This window comes from Siphateles boraxobius, unplaced genomic scaffold, assembly GCF_051911475.1.
Source record: "Siphateles boraxobius isolate OS27281-9 unplaced genomic scaffold, OSU_SipBor_1 25, whole genome shotgun sequence".
NCBI classification, from domain to species: Eukaryota; Metazoa; Chordata; class Actinopteri; order Cypriniformes; family Leuciscidae; genus Siphateles; species Siphateles boraxobius.
In genome coordinates, this window is record NW_027508866.1 from 32,420,747 (window position 1) to 32,438,417 (window position 17,671).

At 37.2% G+C, this 17,671-nt stretch overlaps 1 protein-coding gene across 1 annotated transcript; it reads left to right on the top strand.

Moving 5' to 3' along the window:
* Positions 1–769: 769 nt before the first annotated feature.
* On the top strand, positions 770–14,592 carry rasa1b (RAS p21 protein activator (GTPase activating protein) 1b). The gene is made up of 26 exons (XM_077243588.1): positions 770–900; positions 1,307–1,972; positions 2,085–2,237; positions 2,423–2,558; positions 2,656–2,726; positions 3,382–3,499; positions 3,605–3,636; positions 3,741–3,793; positions 3,875–4,025; positions 4,121–4,199; positions 4,283–4,406; positions 4,491–4,647; positions 4,729–4,816; positions 7,145–7,225; positions 7,312–7,469; positions 7,546–7,622; positions 7,709–7,881; positions 9,772–9,931; positions 10,007–10,149; positions 11,903–12,018; positions 12,126–12,212; positions 12,402–12,469; positions 12,607–12,695; positions 12,792–12,869; positions 13,712–13,846; positions 13,916–14,592. The coding sequence occupies exons 2-26, from the start codon at positions 1,488–1,490 to the stop codon at positions 13,997–13,999; spliced, it is 3,096 nt and encodes a 1,031-aa protein (XP_077099703.1). The 5' UTR covers positions 770–900; positions 1,307–1,487; the 3' UTR covers positions 14,000–14,592.
* Positions 14,593–17,671: the final 3,079 nt, after the last annotated feature.

The window sequence follows — 17,671 nt, forward strand, 5'->3', positions numbered from 1 at the left end:
TCATAAGCCTATACTTTATTGGCTGTTTTACAAAAAAATAAAAACATCTTACATCGAAGATAATCATGTTTTATGGTGTGTTCTCATTATGATTACAAACATGTTTGTTTATTTATTGCACATGTATTGATGTTCTTCATTGCACATTCATACATTTACAGTAGCCTATAGCTTTATGGTAACCTCAAAGTTGTGTTCGTGTGTGTGTGTGTGTGTGTGTGTGTGTGTCTTTGTGGGTGTTTGCCGCCCTCTGTAGGTCAACAAGAGTAAGTAACAGCATTCGAAATAGTAGGCCTATTGTTCAAGAATCTTCGAATTAATGTATAATGTTAACCCGATTAAGTACGTTATGCATATTTTGCATAAACTGCCTCTAATTTTAAGTAAAATAACGATTCTGATTATCCATAATCATACTCATCTTTAATTATTAAAACCGTATAAAGTTGCAATAAAACTGAGAAAATAGTTTCTATAAAACAAAAGAAACATGAGTCTACATGACTTCCCAGGTAGCAACATAGTGTCGGCCCAGATCCGGCCCACATCTGGTACACATGGATTCCACACGGTCCAGATGTGGGCCGAGACTATGTTGCTGTCTGGGTTTACTTGCCACCACTGCCTTTAAAAATAAATTAGCTAATAAAAATGTAAAAAACAACAACAACTATATTCATAATTTATTATTGTGATTTACAGTATTAACTTTCATTTTATGTGACTATGTATGGCAGAAACCATTGTTACCATGCTGTTTTTTGTGAAGGCTGGTAAGGCACGGGCACGCGTCATGAGCGCGGCGGGCGGGCTCACGCGTGGTGGGAGTGTTTGAGGGGCGCGAGGGCTGCGCGAGTCGCGAGACATCACAACACAGCTCTCAACATGAAACTAGCCAAAGTGAGTGATACAAAAGTAACGAAAACCTTCCTTTTCGTCGTTTTTAACATTTCTTCCCCAATCTTTAACACTCCTGCCTGACTGTTAATAAGCCTAAGCGCTTAACTAACCTCAAACGCTGGACTTTTGTGGTGTCAATCTTGGCCAGAACCAAACTAACGTTAAGCTAACGAGCTAACGCACATAGCCGTCATTTGTATGCACATTTGATTTTATTCTGTTTCTCTTTATGCTTATTCTTGCTGAAATACAGTTTTACAGTTCCTCATAATAGTTTTAATGTTTACTCCCAGATAAATTATATCTTGTGATTACAAAGGCAAAATGTGCTAGCATCATGTTTAAACTTTTTTATTTTTAAGTCGTATTCCAGTATTTTGAATTACTATGTCTTTCCTATTTTCAGATAAGGAGAAAATCAAACATTGAAGACTTGAAGCTATCTGTCTTGTGTTAGACCAAAACTAACACATTGAATTAGAGGGGAAACTGTCTCCTAAAAGGGAATACAGGTGTAGTTGTGGGTTTCAGGAGGGGAAACCCTCCTGAACTTTGTCAGCTTTCATTGTCAACTTCCCAGGGTGACAATGATGGCAACCCATGGTGGTGGCGATGAGCCTGATCCCTTTTCGGTGGTGACCCGGATGGCTGGGGCAGGAGGAGACGGTACCACCCATTTACCAGCCTGTTGCAGCCAGGGGATACAGATCTCAGACCTGAGCTCAACTTTGTCTGCGGTTTTACCACCTAAACAGCCTCCTGGGGTCACATATTCCGTCTTTGGGAAGGATCCGAGACCTGGAACAGTCATGTTTGCCTCAAAGGGAGGTGGTATCAGTGCTGGACATGTTATATTGGGGTCTTTTTCAGGAGTTGGGAGAGGGATGTCAGATCCTACACAGGAAGGTGCTGTCGGTCAAATACCATCCACATCCCTGAGTCCCGAGGTGTGCCTGGCATCCCCTTCGTTTCACTCGCTGGGTACAGTTGAAGAAGGTGATGCTCTGGATGTGCAAGAAATTGGAGAGGATGAGGAAGTTGTTTTAACTCTCACTGCACCGCCTCCTAATCAGTAAGTCGCTGTAATATGACATTTTGCATCCTATGAGTGTATAACTCTGAACTGTGATGAAAATAGTAAAAGATCATTAGACAAGTACATAATGGAGTTTGTAACTCGACAGGTGGTATCATGGGAAGCTGGACCGGATGATTGCAGAGGAACGTTTGCTTCAGTCCCGGGTGACGGGTAGCTACCTCATCAGGGAGAGTGACCGCAGACCAGGCTCATTTGTGTTATCTTTCCTTAGCATGACCAACACAGTCAGCCATTTCAGGTGTTTATTTTTTATTCCCTTTATCTTTCTCCACAGCATCATTCGAATCAAACCACATCTTTATATTGAGCCATCCCTAATGATCATGACAAATTTTGTTGTTTTTCTTTCATTTTAATGTAAAAGATTTTATGCCTTGATAATGAGATGGTGTCTGTGGTGACCGGAGTAATGAATGTTTGCAGGATCATCGCCATGTGTGGCGATTACTACATTGGAGGCCGTCGTTTCTCCTCTCTGTCAGATCTGATTGGTTATTACAGTTACGTGTCCTGTCTGCTGAAAGGAGAGACGTTGATATCACCAGTTGCCCCTCCAGAGGTAGACACGTGATGTTAACGTTTTGTATTATTTATTAACAGAAAAATTGACTGTCATTTCCATAATGTATAAAAAACTATCCGTTTTGTTTTCTAAGCCTGTTGAAGACCGCAGGAGGGTCCGAGCAATTCTCCCATACACCAAAGTGCCCGAAACTGATGAGATCAGGTCATTTGATTTTATTAAATATATTCTTTCAAATACTGTGTATACACTAGCGTTCAAAAGTTTGGAGTCAGTAAGAATTTTTTTTTATAGAAAATAACATATATTTAGCAAGGAGACTTTATTTTGGTCAAAAGTGACAGTAGAGACATTTATATTATTACAACTGCTTTTTTTAACATTCTATTCATCAAAGACAAAGTATCAATGTAATGTAAAAAAAAAAAAGTATCAAAAAATATTTCCAACCCCAAACTTATAAATAAAATATAAATAAAAAATATATATATTTATATACACACACATACAAACACTCATATATATATATCCTATATCCAGTAAAATTCCTTACTGACAGATTTTATTTACTATTATAGAATGTATTAATATTTTATTTTTTTAGGCATTATGTTTATATTTTAAGTTTTAATTTTAGTACAATTGTTAGTAATTTTGTTTATATTGTGTTTTATTATTACTATTTATGTTCATTGATTTTTATTTTAGTTTTATTTCAATTTTTGTTTTTTGTTTTTAATTTCTAGTCAGTAATTTTATTATTTTTTAAATAATAAAATATGTATGTATATGTATAATAATAATAATAAAAATGTCATTGTGATTAAAGTTTACTTAAATTGACTTCTTTTGCTCACAGTTTCTTCAAAGGTGACACATTTATAGTTCATAATGAACTGGAGGATGGCTGGTTGTGGGTGACAAATGTTCGAACAGATGAGCAGGGACTCATAGTTGAGGACCTAGTGAAGGAAGTGGTGAGTGGAAACACTTTCGATTTTAAATCATGTGTCAGTTATTGGAAGAATATCAAAAGATACAGTATATTGACAGAGGTTGTCCTTGTATTGACACTTTCATAGGGACGTGAGGAAGACCCACATGAGGGGAAAGCGTGAGTTTAATTTGTTTTGATTTCTAGTTGAGAAGTAGTAATGCATTGCAAACAATATACAACATAAAATTAATAGGAATATTTAAAACTTCTGTCTGTTTTAGCTGGTTTCATGGCAAGATCAACAAGCAAGAGGCTTATAATCTACTGATGACAGGTCTGTCTGAAAAAAGAAAAGAAAAAAACATTTAAAAGAAATAAATAGCTCCTGCTTAACTTCTGTAATCGCTCTCCCTAGTTGGGCAAGTGGGCAGTTTTTTAGTGCGGCCGTCCGACAGCACACCTGGGGACTATTCGTTGTACTTCCGCACCACCGAGACCATTCAGCGCTTCAAAATCAGCCCCACACCCAGCAACCAGTTCATGATGGGAGGCCGTTACTACAACAGGTAATGCAATTTGCAAGTGTTTCAAGGCTTTTGGAACGTATAAATTGAGTTTCATGATACACATTGCTTGTGTTTTCTTGTCTATGTTTGAACAGCATTGATGACATCGTTGCACACTACAGGAAGGAACAGATAGTTGAGGGCCACAACCTTAAAGATGCTCTATCTGTCCAAGTACGTGCAACAGCCATTTGGAAAACGAAAAAAAATAAATAACATTTGATGTTATTGTGTTTTAAAATGTGTGATTTCATCAGCTCCAGGAGCAGGTGCTGACAGACACCGTCGAAGGCACAGAAATCTACAACACCATCCGTCGAAAGACCAAGGATGCTTTCTATAAAAACATTGTGAAGAAAGGTTATGTCCTGTTCAATAAAGGTATCACCACCACTTCAGAGTAGATTTACGTTGAAGGCATTATCAAAATTATTTTACTAAGACACTGTCTTATGCCTTTTATAGGAAAAGGAAAAAGATGGAAAAATCTATATTTCATCCTTGAGGGTAATGATTCCCAGCTGATCTACTTCGAGAGTGAGAAACGAGCAACTAAACCAAAGGGTTTAATTGATTTGAGTGTGTGTTCTGTGTATGAGGTCCATGACAGCATGTTTGGCAGGTTTGTTTCTCACTGTATTATGTGCTTATAGTGGTTCAACTTGAAATTCACTTGAACTACAAATAAGTATTTTTTTTGCAGGCCAAACTGTTTCCAGATAGTTGTGCAGCACTTTAGCGAGGAGCAGTGTATTTTTTACTTTGCAGGCGAGACACCAGAACAAGCTCAGGTAACGATTCTTTCTTTAGCAAAGCTGGCTAATAAACTTTCATTAGAGTAATATTGTTTCCAAGTGTTAAATCACACATCTTCCATGTTAATCAGAGTTTTTGTCTTGAGTTTAGGATGAGAAATAATGCATTAGTAAGTCAGTCGGTTTCAGTCTCACAGTGAAATTTCATTTGTCCAAAACCCATCTCCACATACACCACTGAAACACTGGCCAATATAGTGTTGGAGAATTAATGCCCATATATGCGTGGCCTTCACTGATTTCACATTCCATCTGTAAGAGCAGAGTGTGAAGGTTGAATTAGCAGAGCAATAACACAGCTGGACATAAAATATTGAACTCCACACAGCATAATGGGAGACATATCAGTTAAAAAAATTGTTGGTGCGCAGGACAGTAAGTCTTTGTGGCGTATCGAAAGCTATGATATTCTGGTTAATGTCGGCATTCCACCACATAGGACAAACCGCATCCAACTGGAGTAACTGCGGATGCGAGAGAAAGCTGTCTGAAAGAGATGTCCAGCTACTAACCCGGATTGTATAAAAAAAACATAAAACCACAGCTGCCCAACTTACTGCAGAATTACACGCGCACCTCAACTCTCATGTTTCCATCAAAACAATTTGGGAGCTCCACATGGTTAATATTCACAGTCGGGCTGCTATAGCCAAACCTTCGGTCACTCGTGCCACTGCCTGATGTCGGTTTCATTGGTGCCAACAGTGCAAATCTTGGGCTGTGGACAATGTGAAGCATGTATTGTTCTCTGATGAGTCCATCTTCACCGTCTTTCCCCCATACGAGAGAGTTACGGTGTAGAGAAGCCCCAAAGAGCCTTAAAGGAGAACTCCGGTCAATTTAAACATTGAACTCATTTTTTTGTAAATTTGGAGTGCTGTCAGTACAGAGAACAACGAAAAATCCGGTGTTGCCTACACCGTGTTATCCTCTTTTTCAAATTTGCACCCTGTTGACTTAAATGGGGCAAGTTTTAAACCTGCTTTTAGCCTCTTAACATCCTTGATGTGTCATTACAAGTGCACAGCCATGTGAGTGATTTTATTCAGAGTGAACACGGTGAATCTGACTGCAGTAGATGGGAAAGATATGAATAAGTGATGTTAATTCAGCCAGCTCACATACCTGTATTTACTTCCTGTTTTCGGTCGAAGTCCACAGTAGTCAATTGTCGAGTGCGCGAGCGCGATCATTGGTAACTAAGCAACAGTGGAGACTCAGACTGTCACCTGTCAGCCGATGACGGTGCTGTGTGGTGTTCTGAGATATCAGCTCAAATGGATAGTTCATCCGAATCAGATGTTGAACACCAATGATCGCGCGCGCACACTCGACAATTGACTACTGTGGACTAAATACAGGTATGTGAGCTGGCTGAATTAACATCACTTTTATTCATATCTTTCACATCTACTGCAGTCAGATTCACCGTTTTCACTCTGAATAAAATCACTCACATGGCTGTGCACTTGTAATGACACATCAAGGAACTTGCCCCATTTAAGTCAACAGGGTGCAAATTTTAAAAAGAGGATAACACGGTGTAGGCAACACTGATTTTTGTCGTTGTTCTCTGTACTGACAGCACTCCAAATTTACAAAAAAAAATTGACCGGAGTTCTCCTTTAACACCCTGTTGCTGCCCAGAGTGAAACACGGATGGATCAGTGATGGTTTGGGCTACAATATCATGGCATTGTGACTGTGCTTGATGGGAACGTCACTGCCAAGGACTAACGAACCAATCTGGAGACCATGTGCACCTAATGCTTCAAAAATTGAACCCTGAAGAGGATGAAGAGTTTTAGCATGATAATGCAACAATACACACAGCAAGACAGAGTGGTTTAATCAATGTGAAAATGAAGTTGAACTTGAACATCTCTCATGGCTTGCATAGTCACCAGATCTGAATATTATCGAGCCACTTTGGGGTGTTTTGGTGGAGCAAGCCTGGAAACGCTTTCCTCCATCAGCATCACATATTGACCTGGCCACAGTTCTGCAAGAGGAATGGCTCCAAATCCCGCTGGCTATACTGTGCAGGACTTGTAGCTATCATTCCCAAGACGAACTGATGTTGTTTTGGCCCCAAAAGGAGGTCCTACACCCCACACTACTGTGGTCTAAAACCAGGTGTTTGTTTCATTGTCCAACCCCTGTATTTGATGTTTGGCTGTTTAAATTGTCATCTCGCATCATCTAAATGACTTATGTCGCTCTGTAGAAAACTGTGAATATGATTGTCAAAGGTATTCTTGCTCTCTTCTTACACCCTTCATATATTCTTTCTAAACTGTGTAGGACTGGATGAAATGTCTGCAAACCTTTTGCAGTAATTTGAAGAAACCCAGCCAGCCATGCTCAAACAAACGCCTGCGTCAGGTAAACTCTCAGTTGCTTCTTGACGTCTAATGTTGATGAATTTCACAGTGCTACCCCTCGTGTGTTACTCACATGTATCTTTACAGGTCAGCAGTTTATTTCTGAATGTTGAGGAGGCTCACAAACTGCCCAGTAAACATTTCACAAATGCTTGCTGCAACATTTACCTGAACAGCATTCAGGTAGCAAAGACCCATCCGCGGGAGGGCCAGAACCCTGTGTGGACAGAGGAATTCATTTTTGAGTAAGCACCTCAGATGTTGATATTAATTGTATAAAACTGAATATCTTTATTAACGTGTTTCTCAATATTCCTCCAGTGACCTGTCCAGTGAAATCAACAGGTTTGAGATCAGCCTGAGCAACAAGACGAAAAAAAGCAAAGAGAATGATATTTGTATGTTCCTCCTTATTACTTCATGCTCAGACTTTCAATACTGTTCTGTATAAGGAATAATGTACTCTTCTTGCACTCTCCCGCAGTGTTCATGTGCTGCCCACTGTGTCGGCTTCAGAGGGGTCAGATGATTGACGAGTGGTTTCCCCTGAGCTCTCACGTGCCCCTGAAGAACGTGGTGCCCAGCTCACTCCGCCTGAGAGTGCGCTACTCTGTGGAGAAGATCATGCCTGTGGAGGTGTACAATGAGTTAAAAGAGGTGACAACATACATTTGTTGATATATATATATATATATATATATATATACACAGGGTCCACATATTTTATTTTATTTTATTTAACCTTTCTTTAACCAGGAAAGTCCCATTGAGGTTAAAAACCTTTTCAAGGGAGTCCTGGCCAAGAGGCAGCAAACACACAATCAATTACATTTATAAAGGTTTCTACAACACTAATAATTAAAAACATTTACAATTTAAACGGGTCATTTCAGGTTCTCTCAATCTGGACTTAAAAGCATTTAAGGAAATAAGTTTCGATAATTTCAAGTCTTTTTGCAAAAAATTCCATGCAGAAGGAGCGGAGTAAACAAAAGCCCTTTTTTCCAGTTCTGTACGGGCAAATGGAACAAAGAGCATCAAGTGATCATTTGATCGCAATGAATAAGAACCAACACTTCTCCATGTGATTAAACTACTGATTTAGGATGGCAACAAACCAAGCATGGCCTTATAGATAAAATCAGTTACTGGCCATTTGGAAATGGCATTTAAACATGCAATATTAAACATATTATTATCAAATAACATATTTAAATCACAAAGTTAGAACATTAGTCTGACCATTGCAGATGAAAGTGGCATCCTTTGTTAATGAAATGTTAGAAAATACAGAGTAATAGAGAAATATTCATGGAATTCGATGGTGTTTTTTTTTTTAGTATATATATACTATTATTAGTTTTTATTAATGTTTTGAATTGGCTTTTATTTTTGTATTTTAATTTTATTAAATTTTTTTTGTAATTGTATGTGCTTTTTTGTTATTACTATTTAGGTTATTTTTTAATTAAGTTGTAATTGTAGTTCAGTTCTAGTTTTTATTTCATAAATAATATTAATATGCTGATTTATTGCTCAATTATTATTAGTTATTATTGGTGGTCTATTAATAATGGTTCTTATTAAAGGACAAGTTTGGTATTTTATACTTAAAGCCCTGTTTTAAGATCATTTCTGATGAAATGGAATGGTTAAGATTGAAATTTGGACACATGCTGCTGGCCCGAGAATTTTCGGTTTCTGTGGTAGCACCCCCCCCACCTCCACAATAGTTTCATAGGTGCACTGGAACAATCATTCCTAAAAAACTTAAGTTTACAAAGACGTGAAACTCACCGAGTGGTCTGGGGTGTTCACTGATAAGCTCACACAAAAATTGCTGCAAAAGATGCTTTCCAACAGGTATTTTACCATTCGTTGTAAAACTGTGGACCTATTTTTCCTAAAGCTTGAATAGCGTAGCCTACAATACCGCGACTGCATAAGACTACAGAAATAACACAAACAACCCCATTTCCGTTTCCGGCGGCGGAGTAATACTACTCCGGTAGAAATCTTTTTTAACATTATAAATGTATTTACTTTGAATCAACTTAATGCATCCTTGTTGAATAAAATTAATAATTTCTATTTTTATAAAGATCTTACTAAAATGGTAGTGTATCTTGTTTTCCACAAAATATGAAGCAACACAACTGTTTTCAACATTGATAATCATAAGAACTGTTTCTTGAGCAGCAAATCAGCATATTAGAATGATTTCTGAAGGATCATGTGACACTGAAGACTGGAGTAATAATGGTGAAAATGTAGCTTTGCATCACAGGAATAAATTGCATTTTTTTTTTAAATTAAATATAAAACAGTTATGTAATAATATTTCACAATATGACTGTTTTTACTGTATTTTTGATCAAATAAGTGCAACCTTGGTGAGCAGAATACGCTTCTTTCAAAAAGATTAAAAAGTCTTTATTATTCCAAACATTTAACCGACAGTGTATATTTCAATTAACAGAAATGTTTGAATTAGTTTTAGTTAACAACAAATATACCCTGGTTTATATGATATTTGATCCTTTACAGCTGGTTCTGCTGAAGGAGTTGCACGTGATCAACGCTTTGGCCCACGTGTGCGGACAGAACCGCACTCTCCTGGCCAGCGTTCTGCTCAGGATATTCAGACATGAGAACCTGGAGGCCCAGCTGTTAAGAGAGCTCAATGATCGTGAGATCAGCGCTGAAGGTGCTTCTTTTATTATTGATATGTTGCATGGCTGGGTTCTCAGTATTATTTAACAACAGTTGCTTGTTTTTCCAGATGAAGCTACAACTCTTTTTCGTGCCACCACTCTGGCCAGTACCCTAATGGAGCAGTACATGAAGGCCACGGCCACTCCATTCGTTCACCACGCTCTTAAAGACACCATCCTGAAGATCATGGAGTCTAGACAGTCCTGTGAGGTATTGGTTTTTATGTTAATTAAAGTGGCATATAGTAGGTCACAATTTTATACTTAAAGGAATAGTTCACTCAAAAATGAAAATTTGCCCATGATTTACTTACACTGAAGTCATCCTAGGTGTATATGACATTCTTCTTTCAGACGAATACAATCAGAGTTATATAAAAAAAATGTTCTGGCTCTTCCAAGCTTTATAATGGGAGTCAATGGGTATATATTTTTGGAAGTCCATCAAAGCGCATCAATCCATGATAAAAGTGCTCGACACGGCTCTGGCGGGTTAATAAAGGCCTTCTGAAGCGAAGCGATGCGTTCGTGTAAGAAAAATATACATATTTAAAACTTTATCGATTAAAATAACTAGCTTTCGGCAGACGGCCGTACACAAATCGACTTACGCCAAAAGAGTAACACTTGGCGATGTATGACGTAGAAGTAGCGTAAGCTCTCGCAATTCAAACAAACAGGGCTGGGCAACTGCGTTCGTCATTACGTTGTGCATGAAGTTCAAGTGTTACTCTTTCGCCGCAAATCGATACGTACGGCCGTTTGCCGGAAGCTAGTTCTTTTAGTCGATAAAGTTTTAATTATGGATATTTTTCTTACACGAACGCATGGCTTCGCTTCAGAAGGCCTTTATTAACCCGCCAGAGCCGCTTTGAGCACTTTTGTCATGGATTGATGCGATTTGATGGACTTCCAAAAAAATTTACCCATTGACTCCCATTATAAAGCTTGGAAGAGCCTGGACATTTTTTTTATATAACTCTGATTGTATTCGTCTGAAAGAATGACATATACACCTAGGATGACTTCAGGGTGAGTAAATCATGGGCAAATTTTCATTTTTGGTTGAACTATCCCTTTAAATAGGAATAATATTTTAATTTAAAAGGCATAATTTCAGTTATGGAGAGAAGCTTTTGGTTTGTCTCCTGAGGCCGCAAGAGGAGGTAATGAGCTAAATATTGATGCACTGCATTTTGTTTTTTAAAAGTTGAACTTCTTTTAACTTTACATGGCTTTCTAAACAGGTATATCTTGTGCGAGACGCAAGTGCAATGGTCAAAGATCTCTGTCTAGCACTTGTTGACATAGAACACAAAGGAAAAGCAGTGCAGAAAATGCGTTCTGTGTGAATTGCTTGGTTGCGGTTTTGACATAACCAAGATCTTCTCCGCATTGAGCTTGTCTATTTCTGCAAAGTTTTGAATGAACAACGCAGCAGCGCCACATCATTCTAACAAAAAAATGAACACGCAACAACTCTTACATCATCATTGCATCTCGGGCGTCATTTAAGGTTGCGTTACACCTAAAATTGAAATGTACCTTTTTTAGCATTCGAATGTGGATTATTATTTTTAATTCAATTAATTTTTGAAATCCGAATTTTTATTTGACATTCCTAGCATATAGATAATCATTATGAAAGGCCCCATGTCCTCCTCTTGTAGCACTTCTTTTTTTCCCCTCCGATGTTAAGATGCATTAAAAACAATAATTTACTTATTAGTTATAACTATATTGAATTTTAGTTTTATTATTTGCAATTTATTTTAAATGACCAGTTCACCCCAGGATCTTTTTATACTTAAATATTTAAATAACCTATTATGTTTTATGACTGTCAAATGACACTACTAATATCCTTGAATGAATGAATTGTTTTTGCAGCTGATGTGCCCTAGTTTGTTCATTTGTGAATGTCATTAGAAATGTTCCGTAACCTTGTTTCCACTATAAATTAGCTCAATCCCTCTAAACTGGAGAAGCATGAGGATGTGAACGTGAATCTCGCTAATCTCCTGAGCATCGTGTCTGAGCTGGTGGAGAAAATATTCATGGCTGCTGAAATCCTGCCTCCGTGAGTCTGTTATAACTTTAAAGGAATTCAGCCAATAAACTCTTCAATCAGGATATAATGTGAGAGAATGGAGTTTTACGCACATTGTTGCCTTTTTTTTTTTGCAGAACCCTCAGGTTTATTTATGGATGTTTACAGAAAACTGTACAGCAAAAGTGGCCCAGAAACACAAACATGAAAACTAGAGTTGTAAGGTATGGAATTTTCTTTTTTGTTGAAGGACTTCTTGCATTTTTAAATGTATTTAAATTTAATAACAAAACATTTAATAAATGAGTTAAACACAATTATACTAAGATCATTTTATGAATTGGTATACATATATCAACAACTGTATAATATAATTTAATCTATACATTTAAAAAGTTTTCTGTTTCTTTCAGTGGGTTTGTCTTCCTCAGATTGATCTGTCCAGCTATTGTCAACCCAAGAATTTTTAACATCATTGCTGGTGAGCTGTGAATGACCAATTCAAATAGTTTAAATTGTTTTTATTAAACAGGCATCAACAACATTTTTGGCAGGCTTTAAAGAGATGTCTTTTAATCTTTTAAATGTAAAAAAGAAATTGCATGTTTATTTCTGCAGACCCTCCTTCCCCTATCGCATCCCGGACACTCACTTTAGTGGCTAAAGCTGTCCAGAATCTGGCCAACCTGGTGGAATTTGGTGCCAAAGTAAACACAAGAACTTTAAGTGGATTTCAATCGTTTTTGTAGACTTTCCAGGCTCAATAATTGTTGCTTTCTTCAAATATCCCCCCCCCCTCTTAGGAGCCATACATGGAAGGAGTGAATCCATTCATCAAGAGCAACAAACACAGAATGATCATGTTTTTGGACAAGCTTGGGGTTTGTCAGCATCTCTAAATCTGCTTAATTTGCTGCAAATGTTGCTAGTACATTGAAAAAAAATGGTGTAGGATTTACTTTGAAATTATTGTCACTCAGAAATTGCTAGTAAATTTCACAAATAATTACAGAGAAGCGGCAAGTAGCACATTGAATTAAACATGACATTAAGTAGAAAGCCTTAAAAAAAAAAATTCTTGTCAAACGTACTAAAATAATATTTGTTATATGTACAACTATTTTTTTTTGTTTGTTGCTGTTTAACGCTTCTTTCAAGAAACAAAGTAACTTCCTCCAGGGGGCGCAAATCCTCCATGATCCACATTCATCAACATGGAAATACACAACAACGGTTTCCATTCAACTTGTGCACAGAATTGGGATATATCATAAAACATTTGCGAATAAAGCACCGTTTCTATCCTATGTGTTCAAGAGAACAAAATCGCCATGTCCTGGGAAAGTGGTGCAAAATATCTGTAATATGGAAGTTTCTGCAATCGAGGAAGCCATTGTGGCTCTTTTTTTTCTACATCTTAAATGACTTGCGTCTCAGAGTGCACAGACGAAAAACGCAATAAACACCGTCATGTTTATTCAGTATATGTATTTCCATCAAAGTTTATGCGCATTTCGTCTTATCGGATAAAAGTATTATCTGCCTCAATTGAGCACGTTGTTTTATGCAGATTTTTAGAATTAATGTGCATCATGGTGCTTTCATCTCAATATCTCAATATTGCATAAAAGTAGGTGGATAAGCACAACGACAGTCATATTCACGTGGCCTGTGCAGTATGTCCAGTGTGTCTTTAGTATTTGCATACGTTTGCTCTTTTCAGAACGTCCCTGAGCTGCCTGAACCTACAGAGCACTTTAACACGGACCTGGCCCGTGACCTCGCCGCCCTACACCAGCTCTGTGTCACACACTTAAATGAGCTGAGGATACTCAGTAATGAGAGGGGCACGCAGCAGGTAACATTAGAACTTGACATATTTCATGCTGATAGCCTGTACTTGTGTCTCATGTTGTTTCTCTCACAGCACATCTTGAAAAAACTCTTGGCAGTCACTGAACTTCTGCAGCAGACCCAAACTCAGTATGCAGTGACCAACAGCAGCCGATAAACTACAGTCCTACACACTCTAAAAGCCTTTACATGTCTGTTCTGTGACATATGAAGAGATTCAAATATATGAAGCAAGAGAAACTTTCCACAGCTGTCATAAAAAAGGAGAGTTTTTTATGTTAAACACTTAGGAGAGTGATGTTAAACACTATAGAGTTTTTGCTCCGAAAACAAGCTAAAAATCAAATTTAACTGAGAGGTCTGATGCTTGACAAGTGGATAAATAAGAAAAAAATGCTTGGAAAGACCAAATATGCTTTATGAACTGGTTTGTTGTCCTTTTACGTGTTGTGCTTAAGCAGACCATCAAGAGAAAACATTCTTTATATCTGATTTTAAATATCTATAGGAACTACCAAGAAGTGCAAAAAAAGCTATTTTGTATCAAAACTATTTTCATACTTGGAATCATGGAATTGAAAAAAAAATGCATTTTGCTTTTGAATTGTTCTAAAATGATTTCATGACAATATGCATAAAGATGTGGGTGACATTACACTATCAGGTATGCATGCACTCATTTAATACATTCTTGTAAAAATACAATAATTGTTTTCTAATATATATGCAAATAAATCATAGGATTTGTCATTTGTTTGTCAGTTTTATTTCTATGAATTTCCTGCCATTTCTGTATTTATAGTTTTCTCTTTTTTTTCAGTAAGAAAAAACAATTTTACCTCTAGATGGCAGCATTTCATTCTCAGGATGAATGATCTGTCGAAATTGAGTCCTCTGTGCCTTACAAGGAATTCAAAGCTGTAGGCTACTATGTTGTAAATTCTGCTGTCGTAAAATGTTTACTATAAAATATAAGAACATTATTGAAATGTAATCGAAAGCAAATTATACAATCCTTCCGTTAGAAGATAGGTATAGACCCGGTTTGTTAAGGTTAATAGTAAACATATATGAGAGAGCTGCGCCGTGAGTTTTTGTCGTCTAGGTGTTTTAGCGTGGCTGAACATTACGTTTTGAAACCATTGTTAGGTGTAGTAGACCTAGATAATATACGCATATATTCACACACACATACACACACGCCTATGACCTTATTTTTCATTTTGTAATAACTCTATCCCGACATCTCGTCCAAACCCACAGGCCCTGCGTTGAAGCTGCCGGACTCTGGTGGAGTGATTTAATTGTCCTGTGACGAGGCACAATAGAGATTACAAGCACCCACCGACAGGACAGTTGGCCAGCAGAAGGGACTCTATTCCCCCTATTCCTGCCTCAGTTTTCTTATTATTTGCCTCTTTCAAAGGGCCAAAATAGAGCCCAGCAGGTTTGAGTAAAGAGACCTGAAAGAACGTCTTCCTACTTACTTTTCACCCAGTGAACAAAAGATTAACGTTTTATCTTTTCCCAGCAATGATTAAATCAATGTCAACCAACCAAAATCAACACGAGATCAAACGAAAAGAGCATAGATAGAGTTGTTTTCAACATACTGTTCTGACAGTGTAAGTTACAAATGAGCGGGACACATTATCCATGGATCATTTTAAAGTGGAGACTAATTTCCATTGGACAGGAAGGTATATGTTGTAGATGCATTTACACCCCTGTGTGTTATCAGTTTGAGTATGAAAACTTAAGCAGACAGAAATGGACCTGCAGGTTTACACGTAGAGGATTGTGGAATATCATATGCACAAAAATAGCCTACAAACAAGTGGCATTAATAACTATCATGATTGATGGAATGTGGAAATGCAACGTCTATAAATATCTTTAGCCCATGACCTCGTGCCCTGTGGACTTCATATGTCACCCCATGAGCAGACCTCATGCCCTTAACCACTCTACTGGTTTTGTGAACTAAAGGAGGGCAAGGTCTATTTTCAATTATGGGTTTCGGCCCCTCTAACACAAACCATTTAACCCCTGACCTCCCTTAGGGCAGCTGGACTGCCTACCGCTGGGCCGAGCGCTACTACCACCTTGTAATCCATACGCTCTGAATGACCGGAGTCCCGCGAGCAGCTGCCCTCTCAGTCCACGCACTAACAACCTGCTTAATCCATTAAAGTCAAAACCAACAGACCTGCCCTCCACTTCAGGGGACTAGTTATTGAGTTCTGAGTTTACAACACCCCTCTGTCTGTTCCTGCATGTTTCACAAAGGAGGACAGAACTGACTTAATTACAGGCTATTTGTTCTATCATGCAAAAAAAAGGGGGGAAAAAAGCACCTTCAAATAATATGTTATATTATCTCAGTATATTGACACTTTAAATTGTTAAATATACATACAAACTATTTTTAGGTAACTTTTTTGTTGGCAATTTAACAATTTTAAATGGTGGGCAAAATAAAGTAGTACTCTGGGTAAAGTGTGGTTGTGGTTGTGGTTAATTTTTTGAGCACACTTCCCACAAGAGCTGGAAGTACCTTAGAACAAGAAGGATTTTAGGACTCTGGGAACATAATGGCGACATTGACGTCAGCCATTCAATTGCCACTCAGTGCATAATTATTGCTCACAGATGGTTTTAACAATATGTTTAAATTTGCATTTTAGGGAGACAGCCATGGGGGACACTTGTGTCTCAGTCACATTTATTGTCTGTAATTCTAGCTGACATAAACAAAAAGGAAAAAAAGAGGGAAAAAAAGCTATTTGGCCAAATATTTTTTATTTTTATTTCATTTTAAATTTAAATTCTACCTCAACTAACCTTTACGATTAATTAATCATGCATTTAATTGAGCATGAAAGAAATATTTTAAATGTTTAGTCTATTTATTTTTTTGTAAAACAAAAGCATATTATAATAAAAAAAATTGCACCGCTTTTAATTTAACAAATTTTACTATTTGGTAAATGATTTGTTTAAATTTTGTTACCTTAGCTGGACTGCACATGCATTTTATTTTGCATGAAAAAAAAACTTTTCAATTGAACAGATTCATTTTATTACTCTTTTAATGCTTTGATAAAAAAGTAAAAAAAAATTTGGGTAAAAAAACAAAAAATAAATGTGCACATTTTTTAATTTAACAAATTTTAATACTATTGGGTAAATTGATTTGTTTAAATGTTGTTAACTTAGCACTTAATTTTACATTAAACAAATACAGTACTTTAAGATGTAACATTTTAATCTTTTAATGCTTTAAAAAAAAATCTTTGTTTACTTTTTCATCAAAGTGCACATATTTCAAATATTTTACAAATCTTTTTTTCACATTTGCAATGGTTTAAACTTTCATTTGATCACAAAATATATCTCTGATAGACTAATCAATTTAAAATATGTATAATGCCATTGTATTATTTTATGCTTGTTGTCATTTGTTTTTAGTAATTGAGGTTAACAGACAGAGTTATGCACCAGTAGTGCGACGTCTGTCATACGGTCATGAACAAGGCTGGCCGGTCAGCAGGTCAAACTAATAGTTGACCAAGTGGATTTCAATGACCATCTTTGAGCAGTGGTCGCTTCACTTTGTGGAACAAAATAAAGACACTCACCAGCACTCACTTAACCTGTTTCATTGTCTCTCCATATGGACATGCCAAAAAGCGTGTTGTCCAGGCGTCCCTGGGGCCAGAGGGGAAATGGATAACACACATTTATAGGCCCTTGTTGCCTCGCATTAAATGATTGGTTGAAATCTGAAAGGCAGAAGTGAATATACTTGGATTTGAACACCGAACAG